The sequence below is a fragment of the Schistocerca piceifrons genome, chromosome X (genome assembly GCF_021461385.2).
Source record: "Schistocerca piceifrons isolate TAMUIC-IGC-003096 chromosome X, iqSchPice1.1, whole genome shotgun sequence".
Taxonomy (NCBI): domain Eukaryota; kingdom Metazoa; phylum Arthropoda; class Insecta; order Orthoptera; family Acrididae; genus Schistocerca; species Schistocerca piceifrons.
In genome coordinates this window covers 166,339,208-166,358,120 of record NC_060149.1, presented here as the reverse complement: position 1 = coordinate 166,358,120, position 18,913 = coordinate 166,339,208, and the positions used below count along the sequence as shown (strand labels likewise).

General features: G+C 37.9%; 1 protein-coding gene across 3 annotated transcripts in view; it reads left to right on the top strand.

Moving 5' to 3' along the window:
- Positions 1–8,242, top strand: part of LOC124721341 (exocyst complex component 1) — a 274,341-nt gene extending 266,099 nt beyond the window's left edge. For all 3 annotated transcript variants that reach the window (XM_047246261.1, XM_047246259.1, XM_047246260.1), the window contains 2 exons: positions 6,667–6,861; positions 7,462–8,242. In XM_047246261.1, coding sequence (XP_047102217.1) covers positions 6,667–6,861; positions 7,462–7,614 — 348 coding nt within the window. In that variant the 3' untranslated portion in view covers positions 7,615–8,242. The remainder of the gene's footprint in view (positions 1–6,666; positions 6,862–7,461) is intronic.
- Positions 8,243–18,913: the final 10,671 nt, after the last annotated feature.

The window sequence follows — 18,913 nt, the reverse complement described above, 5'->3', positions numbered from 1 at the left end:
CAGCTTCTCAAAATTTTTATAGAAGTGCTGGCTGAGCAGCAAAGGTCACCCAATACTGAGCATCGTAGCCAAACTGTGTTGGAGCCCCTCAGATACCCGCACTGTGGTAACCCCCTGACTACAAAGGGATCGCATTATTGAGGCCCAGCTGTTACCTCATCACACATGCTGGGGAGGAGGCATCTGTCATTTTTTGGGCGCTAGAACTATGGTCAGTAGCCATCAAACTGGTGGCTGTTTACAATAGCTAGGTGGCACATGTGGGGAGTGCCCTCAAACATTAAGGTGGATACATCTCACAGAGAAAAGACCTGAGTTGCCAGCTGATGGCCATGAGACTGTGACAGTCAGTCTAAACAAATATGAATGTTTCATTGCAGATTTTATGACTCCAAAGAACTTTCCCTCCTTAGCCACGCCATGCGATGAAAGAAAAATCAAATAAACTGCAGAACCTTAAAGAAACTTTGCATCATTATCAGAATAATACAGGCACTGCAATATTGTATTTATTTGCCTATATCGGGCAAGTGACTTTCAAGTACAATGTCTGGCCTGTACAGGAATATACATAATGGATGTACGAGTACAGGTCATAGACGTATGGCTTACAACATATGGAAGTCTAGGTCTGGCCGTGAGTCGTGCACGGATAGCCAAATGGTAAGGCAACCACTTGCGAAAATCTGGGTTCAAGTCCAGGTCCATTACAAATTTTCATTGTCATCATTCCATTCTACAGCTGATGTTGGTCCTTATTCGAATTGCAAATTCATTTGATGTGTTTCGTAATGGCTGTGATCGCCACAGTGTCTGTTGCTATGCTTGCATGCATGTTCAAAGAAACTTCGCATAGTAATCAGAATAACACAGGCACTGCAATATCATAGTATAAAATGCATTTGGAGAAATCTCTTCCCTCATTACACAATAAACTGGTTCAGTCTTAATTAAATGACTGTGTTCAAGATATGTGTGACACTTTGGGTGCAGTTCTTAGACTAAAATAAGTTCATTAGAAATAAGTACTTGGCACAGATGGCAGGTCATGCTCTAAAACGTGGTAAAATTTTTATGAATGTGTGTGAAATTATTAAAATAAGGGAAACTTATGTTTAGCAGAGGAGTGAAAATTTAAATGTCTATGTGGATCCAGGATAAAATTAAGGGAGTCAAAATTTTAGTTAAATGAGAGGGCATCTGGAAGGACACTGAGGTGTTTTCTGGTAAACTGCAAGAGCACAGTCAGCAAAGAATAAAATTCAGTTCATTAGTTCAGGAAACTGTGCCTGATGTTTTGATTCATCCATCCATCCATAGACCATTTAGTACAATAGTATCAAGCATGTCAGATACATTACAGAAATAATACATACATATATAAATCGTTAACAAAGTAGGATAGGCTTAGGTGAGGATAGAGTAGGAAGTTGTTCATGGCCTAATCAAAGGAACCATCTCAGCATTCACATTAGCACTTTGGAGGAACATGGAAAGCCAAAGTCAGGATGGCCGTACGAGAAATAAACCCCGGTCTTCCCGAATGAGAGTCCAGTATGAGGAGTGTTCAAAAAATTCAGGAACTTTGTCCACAAAATGTTTCTACTCTTACATTTTACTTAATGTGCATGGTCTCCTTCAAAATACTCTCCTCCACAATTGATACACTGCTTCCAGTGCCATTTCCCCTTCTGGGATCATGCAAAGCACCGTCTGCGAATTTTCTTTTATCTCATCTATCATTGCAAATCTTCGTCCTTTCAACAGTCTACTCAATACAGCACTGAACAATAACTAACAGACATACAACAGTGATACTTCTGGCAGTTACACATTAAACACAGGTGTGTGCAGGGATGCCAACCGCATTTTGCTCCAACACACCAGTGGTGCGAAGTTACAAATGTTCTGAAATTTTTTGTATAGACCTCGTACATTAAGACTGGTGACATAGCCGCCACACTTAATATATTGGTGCAAGGGGAATCACAAATACATACTCTGAATTGTGATTGCAACATGCTCAAAAACTAAATCAATGAGCAAGAAATTTTGAAAATAAAAGCATTACGGAAAAAGTGAAAACACATTAACAGATTACATAACACTGCTGAAAAGTAAAACTTGCACAATAAGTAAATCAGTGATGTAGCTAAATCTTGAAACTTCAATCTAAAACACCCCGTGAAAAAATAAAAACATGCGAACACATTATATAACACTGCTGGCAAGTATAATGCTCGAACACATGGAAACTTGCCAACACAATATCCATCACAACTAGGATAACACTAGATTCCTGCTCAGAGGAGGTGTATTGCACTGCACTGATCTGTTTTACAACTATGACTGAAACCGTTTATTATCTATTCCTTTTATTCTCATTGCACTTGCTTAATAGGATTTAATAACTAACCATATTTAAAGTCTTAGAAAGGTCAAAAATAACTCCAACAAGGCTACCATTTCGTCACCCTAATCATTTATTACTGCTTCTGTACTTCTAGCTGTTCAGAAGCCAAACTTGTAGCGAACAGGCTGATCTGGGAAGGGAGCTATGAGCAGTTCATTATAGAAAATACAAAGGGTGATAATTTATAGGATTTTTATCTGATAAAGCCTGGGGATATATGGCAGAAACAGAACATAATTGAGGGGATGAGTAAACATAGGGCTGTAGTAGTTGAAGTGTTCTTAGAGAGCACAAGGTTGACAAAATCTAAGAAATATATCACAAGTCAAATGTGTGTGTGTGGGGGGGGGGGGGGGGGGCGGTAAAAACACATGAAAAGATGTTAACACAGTGTGGTCAGAACTGGTGCAGATTATATCAGGAAGTGAAGTAAAGCCACAAAAAGTCATGAAGCAGTCACAGAGGCAGTTTATTACATTAGAGCAGTGAGAATAATAAAAAAAGGAGGATGAGATTGCAGAGGAACAAGATCAGGAAGTAAAAATGTAGCAAGGCTTGTCTGTAACCCATAAAGGAGGAGTTAAATAAAGTTAAGAGAGAAGCAGAAAAATATTTCCTGGAACAGCTGATTGTTGGGGTGAACAGTTACAATCAAAGGTCGAGAAACATGTGGGTGTAGAAAAAGCCACAAGGGAATGCAAAGACACTCCCAACATTCAAGCAGCAAACAAGGTACCGTAAAAGGTTGCAGGAAAAGCAGAACTATGTAATCAGGAATATAGTTGTACAGTGAGTACAGGTAGGAAGGTCTAGGGGAAAGACGTAAAGAGACCAGAGACGGATGTCGTTAGAGGTTTCACATTTAATAACAGGGAAATATATGTAGTCATAAAAGCACAAGGACCAAGAAAGGCAGTATGGTTGGGCAGAATAAGTGGAGAAATACTAATAATCATGGGTTGGAGCACTGTGCCTTACCTAAGATTCCTATTTAATGTATTTATGAATGATTGTGGGCCCCCAGATGAATTAAAAGAAGCAGTAGTAAAAATGTTGGTATACAAAGGAAAAGGAGAATGAAACAATAGCAAAAACTACAGACTGACTTGTATTGTAAGTAAAATATTTGAAGGGTTCACCGATAAACACATATAAGACTGTTTCCTGGAAGTAAGTTGATGGTGTACGAAGCAGCAGGGTTTTCATGGGACTCACAGCTAGCTCGTTTTCAGCTGGATATATCAGATGTGATTGACAGGAGAGGGCAGCTTGATTGGATAGCCCATGATCACGCCAAAGCTTTCAGTAGGGTGAATCACATGGTACTGCTAAGAAAACTACAAGGACTAGGTCTTGATGAAATAGTAGCATGTTGGGTGACAGAATATCTACAGTGCATAGAACAGAGACTTCATATCAAAGGTAATAATGATAGAGAGGTGTACCACAAGGCAGAGGCCATTGCTCTTCCTGATTTATGTCAGTAATATTGAAGAAGGGGTAAACTCTGAGTTAAGACCGTTTGCTGATGACAAAGTAGATTACAAGGAAGTAAAAACTTAGCAGGATGAGACCTTCTACTGAAAGATCTAGAAGTCATCAGAAACTTGATCCAATGGAGGAATAGGATGTTGGCAAATGCATTTTCTCCTAATTTGCATATTTAATTGTAACACAACTTTCTCTTAATTTCCATATTTAATTTAATGAAATCGAAATTAATTGTGTTACAATTAAATATGCAAATTAGGAGAAAATGCATTTGCCAACATCTCATTTCTCCATTTCTGTGGATCAAGTTTCTGATTACTTCTAGGTCTTTAACTAGAAGGTCTCATCCTACTAATCGCCAACTTATCTGCATAAATATGATTACATCTCCTGATTGTGAATGATACTTTTACTGTGATCCCAAAATCACATGCCTCCATGTCTCAGTCTCAGTCTTACCTCAAAGTCTCCATAAATTAATCAGTTCCACTATTGTATTACCCTGTGCATATGTCTCTCCTGTGTCATATATTACATATAAATTCTGCATGGGTAAATTGATTGCCCTTAACAAGACCTAATCAGTGACATTTTGTGTTACACTCAGATTAATTTTTTACAGTTATTTGAATTTGGCCAACTCAGGACCATGTGAAAAGGCTGATTTATGATATATATTTTTTTCGTTCCCAATACTTGTTTATTCTTACTCTCAGTTGTCTTCTTTCTCCTGTCCATGTCCCTCCTCTCTCTTTTTGTGTTTTCTTCTGGAAACCCTTGACATTTTGCCTGAATTCACGTCTCTGTCTTTTATTCCCAACTCCTGTAGCTCTTTCTTAACTTCTTTCTTCATGAAAACACATTTTGCTTCAAAAGCAATTACTCCAGAGTAAAGGCGTTGTTGTTAGTAATTCTTATTACTCTCTGCATGTTGGTATAATTGCCTGTTATTTATTTTATCTGTCACCTATAGTTATCTAGTCCCTCAGTATGAATATTCTCCCTCTCTCTCTCTCTCTCTCTCTTTCTTTCTCTCTCTCTCTCTCTCTGTGTGTGTGTGTGTGTGTGTGTGTGTGTGTGTGTGAGAGAGAGAGAGAGAGAGAGAGAGAGAGAGAGACATCAGCATTCCGCCTACAGCCCCACACTGTCCAACTCATCTCTTGCACTAGTTTGCAGTTACGGAAATTCACCACCTCTATGCCAAAGTGGCCCAACCAGTATCCCTCAACTTCTAAGTTCTTCAACCATAAATCAAGATAAAGACAAATTAACAGACTTTGAAATACAAGAAATATGTAACAAACTGTTTTGCATAGAAAAAGAACAAGAACTAACATGACTCTCAGTAATATTGTACCAACAGACTAGAGTGTAAAGGATTTGTAAACTGTTGCAATTATAGGAATAAAGTTAAAAATGTTATCAATCCAGTGATACTGTCATACTTTTAAATCTATGTTGTAGTGTAGATGGGAGATGTAGTTTTTATCGTCTAATATGGTTGCTGCCTTACACAGCTGGGAGTGTGAAAGTTTAACATAGATCCTATGCCATGTTGCAACGTGGCAGTTTTTCAGACACAAAGCTCTGACAGAGGTGTAATCAACAATGACTGACAATGAAAAAAGCTCAGAAATGACGTGGGATCAAACCTATTTAAATCAAAATTACATATAATTCAGTAGCAAACAAATGTACAATATTCAAGTTTCTTACCAGATTGTTTATTTGTGTAGCATAGTTTAAAATTTGAATGTACAGATGTGTATACAACACATTTTAAAAAACCAATATAAATAACCACATTTGTTCATCACTTCATGTTCAAAGGAGACAATGAATAATAATATCTATCTTTTGGCAGTACCTTTTTGTTTCCTCCATCAAAGCACTTAAATTGCATCACCTTCCACAGAAAGCAGACTGCAGAAAAAAATTTCTGCACAAAAAGACATATAGTATACATACTGCAAATTTTAGCATACTTTCTAAGTGTCAAAATGAAAATATGCAAAGGCACTACCAAAATGTACGTCTATGGCTGTTAATGCACCAGAAATGTTTGCCTACTCCATAACACATAAAAAGTGTTAATTTTGTAATTATTTTTCCAGTAACTAAATGTTAACAATCATTTCATAAACTCACGTAAGAAGTACAATAAAACGAAACTTATTTAATATATTTTTCACGTGAATAAAAAGTTACTCTGATGCTTGATGAAAAATACTACTCTCTAAGTTTTCCCCCAATATTCATATATTCTCTACCCTGTTTGTCAGGCCTTTTTTGCCATTTCAAATTTTTTTGGTTCATCTGTGGAAATCTTTTATTAACTAAATGAATGAATGAATCCTTTTGAGTGTGAAATTATGTAATTTCAATGAGCTCAATCAGAGAATATTTATGTGAACCGTAACAAGACAAAATAGAATTAGAAATTGATAAGGTGGAATAACTCGTCTGAGAATAATTATTGAAATGGGCAGGCTATTGTGCATGTGGCGTCCTGATGATAATTTTTTATTGAAATATTTAACATGTCATTAATATGACAACAAAGCCAAATTGTTGCTGGCAATAATATAAAAATCGCCATGGGGATGAAACCTTTGCCACATTAAAATTAATAGCAACGTGATTTATTTATTATAAGTCAGAGATAACAGATTTGTTAAATAAAGACCTATATGCAGACATCTATATTACTTTCTAGACTTAACTGTTTAAAGTTTAAAACTGTCAACTTTTTTATTCTGCAGTTATTTTTTGATGGAGTTCAAGCTAAAGTTGCTCAAGGTGTTAAAGAATCGGAGATAAGTTATCAGATGGCTTACAGCAAACAAGAATTGCGGAAAGTGATAAAAGAATACCCAGCACGAGAAGTGAAAAGGGGAATAGATAATCTGTATCGCAAAGTGGAGAAACATCTCTGTGAGCAAGAAAATCTTTTGCAGGTAATTAGTGACATTATAATTCTTCTCCTTGTTCTAATAATAAAGGTAAATTGCACAGTGCAGTGATTGTATCATATGTACTCCACATCAGTTGTTGATAATTGGTAGCTTGACAGTGTGTGGCTTCATACATCTTTAACTTCTAATATTGCCTATACATCTCTCTGGGATGAATATTAGCGGTGATACTCTAGATAACATTCATTATACATTTAATAAATAAGATTTAAAGAACCACTTTTATACCTTTGTTTTTTAGTTCACAAAATAATGAATATCTTGGAGAGAAAATAACACTTATGTGTAATTGGGTAAGGAGGGAAGTTAGCAACTATTTTTCCTGTAAATCTGGCTTAGGTATTGTGCTTTAGTTCCTCCTCCTCCTCCTCCTCTCTCTCTCTCTCTCTCTCTCTCTCTCTCTCTCTCTCTCTCTCTGAAGGGAAGTAGTCAAGATCTGAGTGGTGGAGAAAATGAACTATAATGCTCATGTTATAGCCCAGCTTCTTAAAGTTGTTGAGCTTGTCTGCGACGATTGTCTTGCAGTTTGGATCTGTCTTCTTTATACGTTTTCTGATTTAATGAGATGTTTTTTGTTTACAGGTTGTCTGGAGAGCCATGCAAGAAGAATTCATACAGCAGTATAAGTATATAGAAGAACTTATTCAGCGGTGTTACCCTGGCTCCATGATTACACTTGATTTCACGATACAGAATATTCTTGAATTTTTTTCAGAAATAGCTAGGTCACATTAGTAAATGTTCCTTCCGAAAATGAAAATGTGGAAGCTGTTTGTTTGAAAAAAAATCACAAATAGATAGCTGTACTGTAAGATCTTGGAATGACCAAGATAACACAGGTCTGCAAAAAAATATTTTTGGAAAGTTATTTGAAATTTGATAACTGACTTTTATGTACTTTTCAGTGCTGATTTCAAAAATGCAATCGATTTTTTCTATCATGTCATGTTTTCTCGGAAAAAAGGAAGTATTTTTGGGCATAATAACAAAATTTAAGCAATTTATCACATTTTTTCCAACATTATAAAATTTTATTTTATTTATAAATCATGTTCTAAACTACGTATCCAGTACACTTCCATTTCTCTTGTGGCTAGCATTGCTGTCTCTGGATCACGGGCTCCCGGGTTCGATCCCCTGATGGGTTGGGGATTTTCTCTGCCCAGGGACTGGGTGTTTGTGTTGTTCTCATCATTTCATCATCATCAACATTCGTAAGAGAGACTCGATTCGACTGAGTAAAAATTGGACTGCGTAAATATTGGGACTTTGTACAGGCGCTGATGACCGCGCAGTTGAGTGCCCCACAAACCAATCTTTTTAAATCCATTTCTCTTTAAGCTCATAAGTCCTTATAATAACACTTTCAGTTTTCTTTTATTGCTTTTCTGGCTGTGGACTCGTTGAGGATCATCTCTTTTTATCATCCAGCAGTAGTCCGCTATCATGTTGACATTCCACCTTCCTTGATATCTTCTTTCCATTTCTTTGATGTCTTGGTATCTTTCGCTGTGCTCTTCACTTACATCACCAAGGTTTGCAGGGAAGTAGTCATGATGTGAGTGAAGAAAATAATCTTAAATGCTCATGTTACAGCCCAGCTTCTTAAAGTTGTCGAGCATATCTGCGACGATTGTCTTATAGTTTGGATCTCTTTTGTTTCCTAGGAAGCCGGTAACAACTAATTTAAAAGATTTCCATGCTGCCTTTTCTTTTGTTTCCGTTTTGTCCACAATTTTCGGATCTGTCATTAGTTTTCTAATGTCTGATCCGACAAAGATTCCTTCCTTTAGCTTTGCCTCGGATAAACCAGGAAACTGTCCACAAAGACATTTGAAACACGCCCCTTCTTTTCGCAATGCCTTAACAAATTGTTTCATCAGCCCCAACTAAATGTAAAGTGGTGGAAGTAACACCTTTTAGGGATCCACAAGACTTTTTCTCTCAACATTTTTAACCCCTACCTGCAAGGTTTTTCTCAAGGGTCAAGCTTTTTTTTCTAGTGTTGCTTTCTGTCTCTACTGTCCCATTCACAGAGAAAACAAGGGAACTTTGTATAGCCACTTTGTTTACCAAATAGCATTGAAATCACTTTTAAATCACCACATAGTGTCCATTTTTGTCTGAATAGCATAGTTTGTTTAAAGCCAGTTCAAGGTTTTCGTAACATTCTTTTAAGTGAACGGAGTGTCCAACTGGTATAGAAGCATACTTATTGCCATTGTGTAGAAGTACTGCTTTATGGCTTCTTTTTGAAGAATCAGTAAAAGGTCTCCACTTATCAGGAGCATATTCTGTTTTGAAACGTGCCGTAAGTCCAGGAACATCACTGCAAAACACCAGGTCACCTTCTTGAGAGAAGAAAGATACAAACTCCTTTTCCCTTGATCGATACCAAGAAAAGAATGTACCCTGAGCCAACATATGTTTATCTTTCAATCTAGATCCTAAAACCTCTGCTGATTCTTTAGAAAGGCCTAAGTCTCTAACTAAATCGTTCAGTTCAGATTGTGAGAATGGAATGGAATCAGTTGTGCCAGGATCATAGCAATCTCTGTCTTCTTCACTATCACCTTGCTGAGCCAGTGGCTTGTGATCATCTATATCATCCAAAGAATCTGGAGAAGAGGGTATTGGTACTTCAGGTCCATGAGGAACAGGGCGAATGGCTGATTGAATGTTTGGGTAAGAAATATCCTTTCTGTTTTTCAAATTGAAACCTCGTATGTTGCAAGAACAAAAATAGCAGTCATCACTGCGATTTTTGAGCTCCCTCCAAACCATTGGTATTCCAAAACGTAAGGACTGCTTTTTACGTTGAAACTGTTGCCTCAGTTCTTGAACACACACTAAACAAATTTTGTGTGGGGCCCAAGGCTTATCTTCATCACCTAACTTTATGCCAGAATAGGTGAAATGTACTTTTACAACAAAATTCAGAAATGTTTCTTTGTTGCTTTTTAACGGTATAGTTACCACAAATGTAGTAGAAGCAATGTGGCAAGTGTATACATCCTTTGGTAGCCATTGTCCACTGTCCATAAAACAACTTCACAACACAAGAAAACAGTCACTACTTTAAAGCACTAGTAACAACAACATGCGAACAGCACAGAGTGAAGAGGTACTGTGAACTGAAGGACAATAGCAGAAGCTCACTGCTTGATGATGGTGGGGAAAGGGACAGCGCGACAGACAGGCACTGACATGAAAATACTGCTGGCTTCTCCTAGTTACTCTTTATTTTATGTATATCTAGTATAAAAATGGCTAATTAACAGTTTATGAAGATCTTAAAAACCAAAATTCAAACTCACTAGAGTGCTGAAATATTAATAAAAAAAGCTAAAACTAGACACGCAATTTGTGGAATAGCTGTATGTGATGGAATTTTTTCATTATTTTCCCGAAATCAATGTTGAAAACACTATAAAAATCACTTAATAAATTTGAAACAATTTTTATGTCGCAGACCTGTGTAATTATTTCCTTACAAAGAAATTCTTTTTTTTTTTAATATAAGCAAACCTTAATGGTAAAAATTATGTTTATGTCCAACACTGTGGGTTACTTTCATTGTAACAGTCATTGCAGAACACCCACACAGTATGGTAATCTTGATTAGATTATTATCTCTGTATATAAATGTGATTGTCATAAAAAAATCAAAAGTTGAAATGTTATGCTTGTAAGACATGAAAATAAATTTCATAATGTAATAACTTTGTAAATAGTGTTATTAATCTTGCAATTATGCTTTATTAAACCCTTTAAATATATTGAAAAAGGTAGGTGGGTAGATGCATTTTATTTGAAGCAATTTGAAGAGATCAAGATACACTATGTCATCAAAAGTATCCGGACACCTGACTGAAAATGACTTATAAGTTCATGACGCCCTCCATCGGTAATGCTAGAATTCTATATGGTGTAGGCCCACCCTTAGCCTTGATGACAGCTTCCACTCTTGCAGGCATATGTTCAATCAGATGCTGGAAGGTTTCTTGGGGAACGGCAGTCCATTCTTCACAGAGTGCTGCACTGAGGAGAAGTATCAATGTCGGTCGGTGAGACCTGGGACAAGAGCGGCTTTCCAAAACATCCCGAAGGTGTACTATAGGATTGCGGTCAGAATTCTGTGCAGGCCAGTCCATTACAGGGATGTTATTGTCGTGAAACCACTGTCACAGGCTGTGCATGATGAACTGGTGTTCGATTGTGTTGAAAGATGCAATTGCTATCCGCAAATTGCTCTTCAACAGTGGGAAGCAAGAAAGTGCCTAAAACATCAATGTAGGCCTGTGCTGTGATAGTGCCACACAAAACAACAAGGGGTGCAAGCCCCCTCCATGAAAAACAAGACCACACCATAACATCACCACCTCCAAATTCTACTGTTGGCACTATACGCACTGGCAGATGACATTGACCAGGCATTAGCCATACCCACACCATGCCATTGGATCACCACATTGTGTACCATGATTTGTCACTCCACACAATTTTTTTCCACTGTTCAGTCGTCCAATATTTATGCTCCTGACACCAAGCGAGATGTCGTTTGGCATTTATCAGCATGATGTGTGGCTTATGAGCAGCTACTTGACAATGAAATCCAAGTTTTCTCTCCTCCCGCCCAACTGTCATAGTACTTACAGTGATTCCTGATGCAGTTTGGAATTCCTGTGTGATAGTCTGGATAGATGTCTGATTATTACACATTGTGACTCTCTTCAACTGTTGGCAGTCGCAGTCAGTCAACAGACGAGGTTGGCCTGTGTGCTTTTGTGCTGTACCTGTACCTGTCCCTTCACATTTCCACTTCACTATCACATGAGAACCAGTGGACCTAGGGATGCTTAGGGGTATGAAAATCTCGCGTACAGACGTACGACACACGTGACACCCAATCACCTGACCACGTTCGAAGTCCCTGAGTTCCGCAGAGCACCCCATTCCGCTCTCTCACGACGCCTTACGACTACTGAGGTCGCTGATATGGAGTACCTGTCAGTAGGTGGCAGCACAAAGCACCTAATATGAAAAATGTATGTTTTTGGGGTCATCTGGATACTTTTGATCACATAGTGTAGGATAGTCATTTGAGTTACACAAAAACTTAAAAGAAGTATATACAGGAACAATGAATGTGGTGAGATACTGAAAAAAAGTGCAAAAACTGGGGCAGATAGCTAATTAAGAATTTCCAAATCATTGGAAATACCAGAAAACATGCATATCAATTTTGATATGTTGCACTGTGCTCTTCTAGGTTGTCTGAGATGAACTTTTGAACCAAGTTGTTACCCTTATGTAAATAGGCACACTGCAGTTGTTCGCAGAATATGAGAAACAACTAACTAACTATAAGTACTCCCTGGCACCAAGCTGATTTCATAACCTATGGTGCTGGAAGTCTTGGAGGGAATGCAAATAATGGGAATGGGAAAATCTGCTGTGTTTTGCGATTGATAGGCATCCAAAATGTATGGAAATAGTTTGAGTTTTTGGGCAATTTCCTCCTTCAGATCTATCTGCCCCCCCCCCCCCCCCTCCCCACCAAAAAAACACACCACCAGTGGATTAATTATATTCCACTCAGTTAATTTGTCCTAGGTAAGTGAAATGGTTGAGAGGAATGAAAAGAAGAGGAGAGGCAGAGGATAGGGAAGCTGCGAGAGGTACCAGCAATGGTGGAGGGTTGGAATATGACCTGCACTGGTGCAGGCAGGGAAATGACACATGATGAAATTGATGACTAGGTTGGGGAGAGGGGATACAATTTTGAAGAGGGACACCATGGAGAGAACCCTGTGGGTGTAAGTTAATGGAGTGAAGTGGTAGGCATTGGAGCAGGGATGGAAATGGAATAGAGATCAGATACCCCTATCTGGAATTGAACCCAGGACCTCCAAGTCTGGAGTCTTGGTGCTTGACCCACTAGACCACCACAACCAATTTCATCTTTACGATATGTAGCTGGAGTCGGCCCAAATATATACTGCTCTCACATCTTTCATATGACGCCCAGTATCACTTTGTACTGTCCCTGTTAATACATATTGATAAAACGATTTTCACACCAAACTAATATGGGACTGTTATATCGAATGAGCAAGTAAAATTCTGCTTTAAAAATCATTTTGTTTGTAACAGGAAACAGACCAACCCTTTCCATCAACACTGGGTGTCACGTGAAAGATGTGATGAGGGGTGTTTGTTTGGGCTGACTCCAGCTACACAATGCAAAAATGAAATTGCGAATTTACACACAGCCACTGTATGGTGGGTAGTGGAGGGTACCACGTACCACCACTAATCATTTCCTTTCCTACTCCATTCACAAATTGAGCAAAGGAAAAATGAATGTCTAAAAGCCTCATTATGGGCCCTAATTTCTTGCATCTTATCTTTGTGGTCCTTACGCGAAATGTATGTTGGTGGCAGTAGGATCGTTCTGCAGTCAGCCTCAAATGCCAGTTTTCTAAATTTCTGCAATAGTGCCTCACAAAAGGAGTTTCATCTTCTCTCCAGGGATTCACATTTGAGTTCACGAAGCATCTCCATAATATTTGCGAGCCAGTCGAACCTACCAGTAACAAATCTAGCAGCACGCCTCTGAATTGCTTTTATGTTTTCCTTTAATCAGACCTGGTGGGGATCCCAAACACTCTAATAGTACTCAATAATGGGTCACACTAGTGCCCTGTTTCCAGTCTCTCTTTCCCAAAATTCTCCCAATAAGACAAAGTCGAGCATTTGCTGTTTTGATCATTTGCTCAATAACATAAAATGTTTGGCAGATAGTGAAGCAAGTTTTAAATCTAATTTAAAATCATTTCTCGTGGACAACTACTTCTAATCCTATGACAAATTTCTAGCAGCAGCAGCAGCAGCTTCATTCATCTGTGTATCTCTTTGTACAGGGATTTAGGACATGTCAAAGTATTTACAAGTTTAATATAATGGAAGGAAACATTCCACGTGGGAAAAATTATATATAAAAACAAAGATGAGGTGACTTACCGAACAAAAACGCTGGTAGGTCGATAGACACACAAACAAACACAAACATACACACAAAATTCAAGCTTTCGCAACAAATTGTTGCCTCATCAGGAAAGAGGGAAGGAGAGGGGAAGACGAAAGGAAGTGGGTTTTAAAGGAGAGGGTAAGGAGTCATTCCAATCCCGGGAGCGGAAAGACTTACCTTAGGGGGAAAAAAGGACAGGTATACACTCGCACACACGCACATATCCATCCACACATACAGACACAAGCAGACATATTTAAATATGTCTGCTTGTGTCTGTATGTGTGGATGGATATGTGCGTGTGTGCGAGTGTATACCTGTCCTTTTTTCCCCCTAAGGTAAGTCTTTCCGCTCCCGGGATTGGAATGACTCCTTACCCTCTCCTTTAAAACCCACTTCCTTTCGTCTTCCCCTCTCCTTCCCTCTTTCCTGATGAGGCAACAATTTGTTGCGAAAGCTTGAATTTTGTGTGTATGTTTGTGTTTGTTTGTGTGTCTATCGACCTGCCAGCGTTTTTGTTCGGTAAGTCACCTCATCTTTGTTTTTATATATAATTATTTACAAGTTTAGATCAATTTAAAATAACCTAATTCATATACACATATATTTACACACTTCTAGTTAGAGACTATCACTAGATTTACTCCTGGTATGCAATATGTTTTTTACAAATAACTTATTAAATGTAATGCCACACTGTTCACTCATATCTCACTATCAGTCATTGCACACGCTATGCACACATTGTTTCATAACACTTCACTCACTACACACGCGCGCACACACACACACACACACACACACACACACACACACACACACACACTGGTAATCTCTGGGCCACTTTCTGTACCACAACTTCCCATTTGCTATCCTGAAAAACTGAGTCAGTATCCATCCATAATGAGTGACATGTTGAGCTCAGAAAAAGGAAGAGGTAATAGTATTTTGCTATGTATAGCTTGGGGGTAAGTATTTCTAGAAAGGAAAAAAAACAAAGTGAAGGTGTTATATGGAATGTTGGATATTTTATAATCATTATTATTATTATTATTATTTATTTGTATAACATTTTTTGTGAAACCCGTACTATGTTTTATCTAAGTAATCCTTCAATATATAAAATATATTGCGTAACAGGTACTTTGTAGATGCCCTTTTAAATAAGTGTATTTTTGCAATTTCTTTAATCTCTTTTGGTAATTTGTTTTGTACAGTTTTATTCCTTGGTAGAAAATGCTGTTTTGAGTTTGTTTATTTTTCTTGGTAAATGTAATTTGAGTCTAGCTCTTGTTGCATGGTCATGGACAGAGCTGTTTGTGCAGTTACCAATGTTACTTTTAATGTGTACAACTGACTGGTAAATGTATTCACATGGAGCAGTTAGAATTTCCAGTGTTTTGAACAGGTCTTTACAATGAGCTCGACTAGTATTTTTGGTTATTATTCTTATGGCTCTTTTCTGGAGTTTGAAAACTGTGTTTATATTTTGTGCATTTGTTCCCCAAAAAAGAATGCCATAGCTAAGAATTGAGTGTACATGTGAATTATATGTAACTAAAAGGTTCTGCATGCTACACACTGATGATAGTATTCTAAGGGCATAACATGCTGATGACATTCTGTTTGCAAGTACCTTTGTGTGTTCACACCACTTCAACTGAGAATCAATATTCATCCTAGAAATTTTGCATTTGTTACACAGTCTATAGAGGTGCCATCTAAATTTAATTTAACATTGTCATTTTTCCTCTTCAAACTGAAATTCATAGCATTAGTTTTCTATTTTCAATGTCACTTTATTGCCTATTGACCAATCATAAACTTCTTTGAGAGTTTCATTTGCTTTCTCAGCAAGGAGTCCTCTTGTTTTCTCAGTGACTAAAATATTGCTGTCATCAGCGAAGAGAATTTTTTCACCATGAGTAACACTATTGGGGAAAGTCATTGATGTATATCAGGAATAGTATTGGTCCTAATATGCTACCTTGCGGAACCCTTATATTAATGTATTTTGGTTCTGATAAGTGTTTTACTAAATGTTTAGATCTATTTGAAGTATGTATTATCTCTACTCTTTGTACCCTATCTGCTAGATATGATCGAAACCAGTCATTGGCTAACCATCTTATTCCTAATGCTTCTAATTTATTAAATAGAATCTTATGGTCGACTGTATCAAATGCCTTAGAAATATCTGAAAATGTGCCTGTGACACACTCATCTTTATAAGAGCATCATGTTCAACTTTTGTGAATTCTATGGCTGACTCCATATTTTTGCCACTTCAGAAACCAAACTGTGATTTGCTTAAAAGATTGTATTTATTCAGGTAATTCATTAATCTGTCTTTCATAATTGCTTCTACTATTTTTGAGAATGCTGACTGCAGGGAAATGGGCCGGTAATTTTCTATGTCTTCTGCATTACCTTTCTTAAGCAAAGGTAAAAACTCTTGCCTATTTTAACTGCCCTGGAAATGTCCCTGATGTGAAGGATTCATTTATTATATTTGTTAAGGTGCCTTGTATAACCCCTATGCATTGTTTCAGTACACACATTGGTACTTCATTTAAGCCTACTGACATTTTATTTTTTAGTTGTTGAACAGTTTTACTGACTTCATTCTCTGTGGTTGGAAGTAACAGCATTGTATTTAGTGCAATATTATTTACAGGTGTTATATTTGTTTGGGGGAATTTTTGCCACAAATTCTCAGCAATACTTGAAAAATGCTCATTTACATATTTTGCTAAGTGCTGTGTATCATTTATTACTTCATCACCCTGTCTTAGCACCATGTTATTCTGCATTTGTTTGCCTCTCCCAGTTTCCTTTTTTATAACATCCCGGGCTGGTTTGCTTTTATTCTCTGCGTTATACAGGGTGGTCCATTGATAGTGACTGTGCCAAATATCTCACAAAATAAGCATCAAATGAAAAAACTACAAAGAACGAAACTCATCTAGCTTGAAGGGGGAAACTAGATGGCGCTAGGGTTGGAACGCTAGATGGCACTGCCATAGGTCAAACTGCCATCAACTGCATTTTTTTAAATAGGAACCCACACTTTTTATTACATATTCATGTAGTACGTAAAGAAATAAGAATGTTTTTGTTGGACCACTTTTTTTGCTTTGTGACAGATGGCACTGTAATAGTCACAAACATATAAGTATGTGATATCACGTAACATTCCGCCAGGGCGGACTGTATTTGCTTCGTGATACATTACCCGTGTTAAAATGGACCATTTACCAATTGCGGAAAAGTTCGATATAGTGTTGATGTATGGCTATTGTGAACAAAATGTCCAATGAGCGTGTGCTATGTATGCTGTTCAGTATCCTGGACAACATCATCCAAGTGCCCGGACCGTTAGCCAGATAGTTACGTTATTTAAGGAAACAGGAAGTGTTCATCCACATGTGAAACGTCAATCACAACTTGCAACAAATGATGATGCCCAAGTAGGTGTTTTAGCTGCTGTCACAGTTAATCCGCACATTAGTAGCAGACAAATTGCGCGACAATCGGGCATCTCAAAAACGTCGGTGTTGAGATTGCTACATCAACATCGATTGCACTCGTACCATATTTTTACGCACCAGGAATTGCATGGTGACAACTTTGAATGTAGTGTACAGGTCTGCCACTGGGCACAAGAGAAATTACCAGACGATGACAGATTTTTTGCACGCGTTCTATTTAGCAATGAAGCGTCATTCACCAACAGCGGTAATGTAAACTGGCATAATGTGCAGTATTGGGCAACGGAAAATCCACGATGGCTGTGACAAGTGGAACATCAGCAAGCTTGGCGGGCTAATGTATGGTGCAGTGTTATGGGAGGAAGGATAATTGGCCCCCATTTTATCGATGGTAATCTAAATGGTGCAATGTATGCTGATTTCCTACGTAATGTTCTACCGATGTTACTACAAGATGTTTCACTGCATGACAGAATGGCGTTGTACTTCCAACATGATGGATGTCCGGCACATAGCTCACATGCGGTTGAAATGGTATTGAATAGCATATTTCATGACAGGTGGATTGGCCGTCGAAGCATCATACCATGGCCTACACGTTCACCGGATCTGACGTCCCCGGATTTCATTCTGTGGGAAAAGTTGAAGGATATTTGCTATCGTGATCCACCGACAACGCCTGACAACATGTGTTAGCACATTGTCAATGCATGTGCGAACATTACGGAAAGTGAACAACTCGCTGTTGAGAGGAATGTCGTTACACGTATTGCCAAATGCATTGAGGTTTACGGACATCATTTTGAGCATTTATTGCATTAATGTGGTATTTACAGGTGTTCTCAGAAATGATAAGTTCACAAAGGTACATGTATCACATTGGAACAGCCGACAAAATGTTCAAATGTACCTACATTCTGTATTTTAATTTAAAAAACCTACCTGTTACCAACTTTCCATCAAAAATTGTGAGCTATATGTTTATGACTGTTACAGTGCCATCTATCACAAAGTGAAAAAAGTGGTCCAACTAAAACATTCATATTTCTTTACGTACTACACGAACATGAAATAAAAAATGGGGGTTCCTATTTGAAAAACGCAGTTGATATCCGTTTGACCTATGGCAGCACCATATAGCGGGCCAACCATAGCACCATTTGGTTTCCCCCTCCAAGCTAGACAAGTTTCGTTCTTTGTAGTTTTTTCATTTGACGCTTATTTCGTGGGATATTTGGCCCGGTCATGATCAATGGACCACCCTGTATATTATTTTGTCAGTAAATGACTTTTTTGCAGCAATCAGCACCTTCCTATAGATCTTTTTGTATCTATGATAGAAATTTAAGAATTATGGATCTTTACAAATCTTTTTCATGGAACTGAGGTGTTTAAGTGTTTGGGAAGGCTTCTTAATACCTGCTGTTATCCATCTGTTTCTGTCAGATGTTGATACAGACATGCATACTTTTGGAAACGCCTTTTCAAAGTTCAATTAAAAAAGTGTGG